We start from the raw sequence: 8,682 nt of genomic DNA, 5'->3' as shown, positions 1-8,682 counted from the left end.
TCTCTATGGATTTGGCGCTTTCCCACCAACCAAAATTTGTGTTGATCAACATTGACCTCGATAAAGCCTACAATAGGGTCAACTGAACCTTCATCAAGAAGATCCTCACGGCCTTTTAATTTGGGCCGGTATTTGTAAGTATGGTTAACTCCCTTTTTTCTAATGCCATTGCTTCCATTAGCATCAATGGTAGTCTATTTAATTCATTTCCCTTGAAAAGGTCAATTAATCAAGGTTTCCCCCTACCTTCCTTGTTGTTTGCTCTAATAACTGATCCTTTTTCGCAAGATTAGTAAGAAGATACATGAGGGGACCATCAAAGGGCTTCCCCTACCAAATGGATCCGCCTCTACCTCTCAGCTCTTTACTAATGATAGCAAATCTATTGTAGCCACAAAGAAGAAATCAATGGATGGCCTAATGGGTACATTCTCTAAATTTGCCACCTTGTCCTCCTCGACTATCAATCAATCCAAGACTGAGTTGTTGCCGTTCACATGGGAGGGACCGCAAGATTGGATGCACATGTATGACTTCATGGAATTAGGACCAGAAGAAATCATAAGGTACAAGTTGGCCTCACTCACATTGAAGAAGATATTTCTCTAGTTCCTTGACAAGACTCAAAACAAAGGTCTCCAAGTGGGCTGGGACTCCACTTCCCCTTGCTAGTAAATCATTGTCCTAAAAAACATTCTTACTTCAACCATAGTTTACACTGCATCATTGTTCTCTCATTCAGTAAGACTTCATGGGGTTTAGCTGAGAAATCCTTCAAACAACTGCTATGGACTAAAGGGGATGACAAGCTATTGGTATAAGTTAGTTGGACTACTCTTATTATGGACAAGAATGAGGGAGGAGAAGGCCTTGAACCCCCTTGACAGCAAGACCAACAAACTGGGATTTCAACTCATCAAAGGAATGGACAGATCTCAAACCTAGTCCATCATATTGAGGGCATGGATTGCCACTTCATCCCTCAAAGGTAGACCTTGGCAAGATATTCCGTGGCAAGAAGTAGTTTGCAACTATCTTTTTCCCGTCAAAATTCCCCAGTCAAAGGTGGCTCAAACCATTGGTAAGGGGAACGAATGATCTCGCAAGCTAGTTGGTCCTTTGGGGGTAGTAGGAATGGAGATGCATCCCTATGCTCTAATATCTACGTCAATCCCTTTGCCTTTGACCCTTCTATGGCACCTATCCTTGGCAATAGAAATCTATCAAGAAGCATGTAGAAGAAAGGAATAAAGACTTGGGAGCAATTGTGGGAGAATGAGAAGGCAACATGTCTCCCCTTGGATACATTAAAGGTCCTCTACATGCTAAATTTGAGTGAAGCTCGATGGTTGTAGGAATACATCCTTTGCTACATCCGACATGACTTGGCTCACATCCCCAAAAATAAGCCACATCCTTTCTTCAAGTCACTGATAAGTCGAGTAGGTAAACCATTGCTCCAATGCCACCTACATTAAGATACCTCACTACCAACAAAGTGGAGAAGAGTCTACCCCCAAGCAACTCCCTTCACGTGGAAGCACAAATTGAAAAGTGTATGGAAAAGCACCCCTTTTTACACGCTCAATTTTTGTAGGTGGAGGATCATTTCTTAGAAACTCCCCCTCAGAGCTAGGCTTTCTAAGAGACTAACAATCTCCTCTCTTTGCTTATTTTGCAAAAGGCATGAGGAAGATGAAAAACATGTTTTTTGGGATTGCCATGTAGTTAGATTGGTTTGGTTACATGTCAAGAAATGGCTAAAAGGTGCAACCCTGGAATAGATTTTGGGTTCTCTACTGTCTTCTTTGGAGACATGGGCATGCTGGATATTGCCTCATGGAAGCTTATCTCAATGCTCTCTACTTTAATCCTCAAGTTTATCTAGAAAAGAAGGAACTCTTTATAGCCTTTTGTGGCGAAACGAATCTTGCTCCATTAGACTGCATTGAAGACCTCAAAGATGATTGCCTCTTCATCCTTAAGGACATCGAGCCCAAGTTCTGGATGTATAAGTCGTTTTGTAGAAAACTTGAGGCTATGCCTTGAAGGTTTTGTAAAGGGTGTAAGAAGAAGGAGAAGAAGAAGAAAACTTTTTAAGAGACAATCCTCGGAGGCTTTAAAGCATATCCCACAATTCTGGGTTTTGAACCCTTGTGGATTCCAATCCAACCAGAAATCTAGATTTGAACTGCGTAGTGGTTACTCATTCATGCCCTCTGGCCAACCAGGTGAATACTTCGGTTGATGTAAAGCGCTTTGGAAGGAGGTCACTGGTCAAAAATTAGTGTCAGGTGATGGGTGGAGTCAAAGGGGAGGGGGTAAGTCCAGTGTCTCTGTCGTCTCTCTGGTTCATTGTTTCATTCTTCTGGGAAACCCCCCCTTCTCTCCGCTCTCGTTCGTTCCTTCTTCCTTTCTTTCTGTCTTCTGAGAATTCCCCTCGTTGGGCGCCATAGCTAAAGCTCCCGTCCAGCTTAGCTAAATCAGGAACGCCCCCGGCCCCCAATCCCCCACCGCAAACACACCGCCGTGGCTCTCTTTCTCTCTCTCTCTCTCGTGCGCGCACTCTCCTGTTAGCTGATTTCTGCTTTTGTGTGCCCTCATCATCCGTGGGTCTGTGAGGTCATGACAAGGAACTTCCACAGATGGGAAGTGGATCCCTTCTTCTCAGCGGCAGAGGAGGTGCAGGATTCGGCCGACAGGTGAGCCCTCTGTTGATCCTTCCTGTATACTCTTGGGTTGTTTCAGGCCTCATAACTCATCTTGGACTATATGCAAGCTGGTGAATTGCGGAAGGAAACAGCATTTCTTCCTGTTTCAACAAGCTTATCATGGGAGACTCCGAGGGTGGAAGAGTCTGTTGTCTTTGTATGCGGCAAAGCACATTGCATTATTTTTCTTCCCACATTGAATGCATAGATCACACCTTTGCTATGCAGTGCTGTAACTATGATTGTGCTGGGTTTGTGTTAAGAACATTCTCAAACATTAGAAAGCCAGGCTTGTTGAAGCTCATTCTTCTTGTTTTATTTTGCTGCAAACGTACGTATGCCAGATTAAACTTGCCAAGATTTTATTTATGAGATGAATGGAACACCAGAAGAATCTCCACACAGCAATTCTCATACATTTTTGTATTTCTGGGGGCTTGCATAACAGGCTGGAGTCAGTCTACAGGACTTGGGTACATGCAAAAAGCTCTTTAGCAACAGCAAATGACGGGAATTCTATTGATTTCTACAGAAGAGAGCTGAACACAGCTCTTGGCACATCGAAATGGCAGGTGAGTGAGTGCCCTTGTAACTAGTTGACGGAGTTGCATTTTGCTGGTTGATTACACTAGACATTTCTGTGAACTGCAAGCACTGGTGAAGTTTCTTACTTAACTACATTCTTTGAAAGCTGGAGGAGTTTGAGAGGGCCGTGGCGCATCTGATGACAGATGGCGAACAGTATGGTAGTGATGATACCCCATCAAGGCACAAGCAGTTTGTAGAGGCCATACGGAGCCAGATCACGTCCATTGAAACAGTGCTTTTGACCTCAGAAGATTGCAGGGATGTGAAGGCTCTTCTTACAGTGAATCTTGCACAAGAAGACAAGGATGACCTTGCAATGTTTTTATGCAGTTCTAGGGTGCATCTAAAGAATGACGTGGGATCTGTAGCAAGAAGTTCCTCTGCATCTGCAATAGCAGACAGAAAGGCTTCTTGCATTTCACCTGAGTCTGTTGAAAGTAAGATTAGCTTAACTGAAATTTCTGCAGTGTCAATGCCCAACTCCAAGAAAGATTTCAATTACTCAATCGAGACAGATGTGTCCTGTCAGTCAACATGTCTTGGGAACGTGGAAGATCAGTCTGTGGAGCGCTTTCAAAAACAAGGCAAGACAGCTGATACTTTTATTGAAATAAGTGCTGAGCAAACTGATAGAGCAGCTTCTGATCCTGCTCCTGAGCATTCATACACAGACGACAGTGATGGTCTGAGAGTATCTGCAAAGAGGGTAAATGGTCACCACAGGAGTACCAGTGTGGGCAGTGGTTTGAACTCCTGGAGAACTGGTTCAGTCATCAGAAACATCAAGAGGCAGTTGGATGGAGAAGTTGAGAAGGACTCTAGCAGGTCAGGCTTTTGGAGTTTCTTGAGAAAGAAGCAACATACAATTCAACTGAGAGTTTCTAAAAGTGGCTTTAAGAGGTGGAAAGATGGGGATGCAGATGTTAGAGACCAATGTGAGGTGTCCAGACTGGTGGAAGGAGTTGTCGATCTTGAAAAGGTTAGTTTGGCAATGTATACATTGTTGTGGTTGGTTGAAGTTTGGAAGGTCATGTTTTAATACTTGGATTGCACTGAGCATGCCTCTGCTTTTGGCAAAGGCAACTAATTCTTCTGAGGATCTCATGCTTTTATTGGAAGGCCATGTCTTAGTATTTACATTGCTCTGAGCATGCCTCTGCTTTTGGCAAAGGCAAGTAATTCTTTTAAGGATCTCATGCTTTACAAACCGTTATTCATGTCATATGTCTACAAGAGTAGACAATTTCCTTGGAAGTTGGATTTTAGGATGCCAATATGAATGTCAGTTTTTTTTTTTTTTTTTTGAACCTGTATAATATTCAGTTATTCAGTTCATTTATCTTGTGTGACCTCTGAACAAGGGTTTGAATGAAGATGCATATTTGGACTCTGACAGGTTAATGGGAGTATTTGGCTAGGTGGTAATCATTGCTCTGGTGGTGGAGAGCGGAAAGAAGTATGGGCTGGAGCATTTTTAACTTTACAACGCTCCCACCATGCCCTTCCTTCTAGTCGACCTGTACAAATAGCCTCTGCTATACTTGTTACCATTGGGTTTGTAGGTCAGTTGGATACTCCTATCTTGGATGAATTTTTCATTCTATTAGATGCAGCTAATGTGTTCCAAGTTTATGCTTCTTGATCTGATTTGCCTTCCAAAGTACAGTGTGTGATTGTTGTCATTCCTGGTTGATCACCTTATCTGAAAGATCAATTGAAATCAAAATGAATGTTTTAGTATGATGTCTGATGTTTGACATAACGACTGTAGGTCTGCTTTCCTTCCATGTGACTTCATCAGCTATCTAAACCAAAGGCTGAAGTTTCCATTCCAGAATCCCTGTTCTATTTGACTGGGCTGCTAATGCAACATTTTTATCCCTCCATTTTGGCTTCCAGCTTCTCTCCAGCTGGATTTTGGCTATACAATATTATATTTTTGAATAATAGCAGTTGTATCATTCTGCTGCATATTCAAGATACTGTGGTGTTTTGGGTGGCTCTCACTGCAGTAAAATGCTCTCCTGAAATGTTAAGTGCATTTGGGAGTCTTATACGCTTGCCATTGGTAAAGTAACGTTCTTTTAAACACATTACCTCTTTGAATAAATGTCTGTATGAGGTGATTGCGCAGTGGTGTCTTGTAGGTGGTATTTTTTGTTTGAAGGCATTATTGGCTTTTTGCATGCATTGAGGCAACAAATCTTCATGCAGCATAAAATGGTGGAATGCTGGCCATCTTCTATAATTTAACTAACATTGGCTCTGAAACAGGTTGTTCCAGGAAGGTAGCATGGTAATACTACTTATTGGCACTTACATTTGGCTGTATCCTCTCTAAGTTCCTATTAAAAATATGCTAGACCAAACTACCACCTAATGCACATGTTGAGGATTAAGGCATGGGTTGGCTTGAGGGATCTGTATCGGGACTGTTGAAGGTGTTTGTGGGAGGTCTTCCCTTTCATTATGGGCACTCAATTTGCTTTAAGAGTAGCCACCTTACTCTTTCAAGCGTAGCCATCTAACTTTTGGATCTTCCCTCCCATACCATGAGGGAGTTTTTAGAGGACCAGGCATGGAAGAAATCGTGCAGGTAGCTAGAGGCTAACATCATTGTGGGGCTAAACGACTAAGAAGGAAGAAGAAGATGCATGCCCTCCCAGTTACTTCTACTTCCAAGGAATCCTCCACAACTACAGAGAATTTCATGGGGCTATGGAATACCCTTACGAGATCCTTTCACAATCTTCCTTCCTTTGATGTGGATAGGTACATTGGGTTTTCCTGGCTTACAAGTGTTTTCTTCTAGAATCTTTTAAGACGTAGAGAGAATTTATTGGCCAACTTGAACACATCATTATGGGAAGTTTGGTCCTTTGCTGAAGTTGATGGCATGAAGGGTTGTTAACTTCCCATCTTTCTGCTTCTCACGTATTGGTTCTCCCGATGGCTGTATTTGTGAAGAGGTCACTTGGCCTTTCAAGGATCCCTTCAAGTTTGAAAGATGATGATTTGCTTCTCTTTTTGTTTCTAAGATAACATGTAAGAATCCAAAAAGGATATATCAAAGCTTGTTCAAATCATCCAAAGCACCTTTAAGACCTCGGTCATTTTTCCCTTTAGAGCTCTCATCAGGACCTTCATATCCTTAAAATACACCTCAAAAGCATGATCTACCTAAGCAATATTTCCACTGCTTCCAATTGTTCTGGTGCTTGCTATCCATATTCACGCCTATTTATGTTGCTTTGCCAAATCTTGCTCCTCGATGCACCTTGAGGTTCCTAACTAAAACTCTTTCCTACTAACTAAACCTTTGATAATAGCCCAGAGTTTCCAAGATTTAGCAATGCTGCCTCTGTCTCCAAACAATGCTTGCTTACATCTTACAGGTGAAATCCGGTCTTAAACATCACCTTCTCTAGCCTCCTTCAAATCTTTTTGATGAAAGTACAATCGAGAAAAAGATGAGAAACATTTTCCTTTGTACTACAAAAGATGCAGAAAGGATTGAGATGATTGAACCTCCCAATCTTCTTGGTAGGTAACCTTTAAGACAACACTCTTCATAAAAGAACATTTAATTTAAGGTAGCAGCTTCTCATACCTGTGTACAACATTTTCAGATTCAGAAGGTGAAAGAATTACCTTTATTTAATCTTAGAAAGCTTTATCTTCTTATAACAAAACTGAGTGAGTGACAGTTGCTCAAATTCGAAGTAAATTCTTGAGGTTCATGCAAGAGTTCTGTGTCTGAGGAGCTTGCAGGACCTAGTGGACTCTGCAGTGCCAGATTCTGTGCTTGCTTCTTTCAAAGAAACTGTGCTGAACGTTCCTGGAGTAAAGGTGTGCTCGTGCTAGCATATTTGATAACAAAGTTCAGCCTCTGCTTGAATGAGACGAATGAGGTCCTCTAACCACTGTAAAAGAAGCGGGCTGACACTCGCCTTTCAGGAAGACCTTCAATGAATCCAATTCCTTGGAAGCAAGGTGGAATTCCTACCTAGTTGACTCCCAACACTTCCAGTCAAGCTTGCTTGCACCCCACAGATCTATCCACTGACAAATGTCTTTGCCAGCAAGGTTATATACAAACATGGGTTTGCCAACACTTCCAGTCAAGCTTGCTTGCACCCCACAGATCTATCCAATGACAAATGTCTTTGCCAGCAAGGTTATATACAAACATGGGTTTGTCAACAATAAGTAACTAACCCGGCTCATATGGTCGTGTTCCCTTCACACAAGTAGTTACAACGACCTAACAGCTGGTGAATGATTGGCTTTCTTGGTAAATACATCATCATGATGTATAAAGGAGATGAAAGCAATGGAAATTGGGTTCAACTTTTCTACTGCTAGTCTGATTCATGCTTAATTTGGCACACCAAATTGGTGGAGACACGGGGCTTGCAAATCGCCGTCAGCATTAGACACTTGCCATTCTCGCACTTCATAAACCTTTTTCGCTTCCCTGCAAACTCTGCACACGACTAACTTGCCTGCATTCCCATTGCCATGAGCTGTGCAATATTCCGTCATGCACGCTCTTAACTCTCCTCCATACGAAGATGCAAACGTGAATCTTGAATTTGCACAAGAGCCCCATCGAACATCTCTAGAGTAGTTGTTCCAGAGTCTGCTGTAGGTCAGTCATACCAATCAGACATCAGGAAATTTGCTTCCGTGGGAGTACTTTGATCTTTTATTTGTAAAGCTAGGACTCTTGAGTTAGTGGGAGACCTCTTACTTGCCTATGTGTATTTGCTCAATTGGTTATGGTTTATATTGTTTATGCAGATATATTGATGATTGTGGGTTGATTTAGCTTTGGTTTGTACACATGATACTTCCTCTTGTGAGACGGATTTGTACGGCTTTGGATGCATGCTTGGTTATGCACTTGAGCCTCACTGCTTATAAGAGTGAGTTACTTGTAGATTGGTTGATCTCTGTTGCTTTTGGAGATCTCATATGTGCTGTTTATATGTAGTGAGTTACTTGTAGATTGGTGGATCTCTATTGCTTTTGGAGATCTCATATGCACAATTGGCTTATGTATATGCCACTCTTTTGTTTGGGATTGCATCTATGTCTTTGACATCTTTGGGTCTTTGGTAGTATTTGGTACTTGGTGGTTTAGGCCTATCTTGCACTACTAGTTGCATTACATATCTTGATCGCTACCCATACATTCTTGGCAATGGAAGTTTTTTTACTTTAGTCTTTTGCTCATAGTTATATACTCATTTAATGTAGTTTTGTGGCTAGCCATATTGAAATTTAGTTTTAAGCAATCCTTTGAGAGTAGACACTTGTTACGTGCACTCTATGGCATTTGTTTTGCGGACAACTATATCTTGCCTTATACCTTGCCTCT

General features: G+C 41.9%; 1 protein-coding gene across 3 annotated transcripts; it reads left to right on the top strand.

The window, feature by feature from the left end:
• The first annotated feature begins 2,273 nt into the window (after positions 1-2,273).
• On the top strand, positions 2,274-8,309 carry LOC148038804 (uncharacterized). 3 transcript variants are annotated; one of them, XR_015690321.1, is made up of 6 exons: positions 2,278-2,702; positions 3,160-3,283; positions 3,403-4,278; positions 4,696-4,861; positions 5,071-5,367; positions 5,574-8,303. XR_015690321.1 is itself a non-coding variant. In XM_087674662.1 (5 exons), the coding sequence occupies exons 1-5, from the start codon at positions 2,626-2,628 to the stop codon at positions 5,597-5,599; spliced, it is 1,269 nt and encodes a 422-aa protein (XP_087530788.1). In that variant the 5' UTR covers positions 2,274-2,625; the 3' UTR covers positions 5,600-8,309. The 3 variants fall into 3 exon arrangements, 2 of the variants coding, with proteins under 2 accessions (XP_087530788.1, XP_087530787.1); XM_087674662.1 differs by lacking the exon at positions 5,071-5,367 and having other exon boundaries at positions 2,274-2,702; positions 5,574-8,309; XM_087674661.1 differs by lacking the exon at positions 5,574-8,303 and having other exon boundaries at positions 5,071-5,563.
• The last annotated feature ends 373 nt before the right edge of the window (positions 8,310-8,682 follow it).

This window comes from Lygodium microphyllum, chromosome 3 (assembly GCF_053477565.2).
Source record: "Lygodium microphyllum isolate KBCC chromosome 3, Lygodium_microphyllum_v1.1.10, whole genome shotgun sequence".
Taxonomy (NCBI): domain Eukaryota; kingdom Viridiplantae; phylum Streptophyta; class Polypodiopsida; order Schizaeales; family Lygodiaceae; genus Lygodium; species Lygodium microphyllum.
This window is presented reverse-complemented; position numbering and strand designations above follow the sequence as displayed.

Excerpts from the sequence above, each read along its gene's own strand:
- LOC148038804 (XM_087674661.1), top strand. The coding sequence starts at position 2,626 with ATGACAAGGAACTTCCACAGATGGGAAGTGGATCCCTTCTTCTCAGCG. Across the intron at positions 2,703-3,159 it reads GTGCAGGATTCGGCCGACAG|GCTGGAGTCAGTCTACAGGA; the intron begins GTGAGCCCTCTG and ends CTTGCATAACAG. Across the intron at positions 3,284-3,402 it reads TTGGCACATCGAAATGGCAG|CTGGAGGAGTTTGAGAGGGC; the intron begins GTGAGTGAGTGC and ends ATTCTTTGAAAG.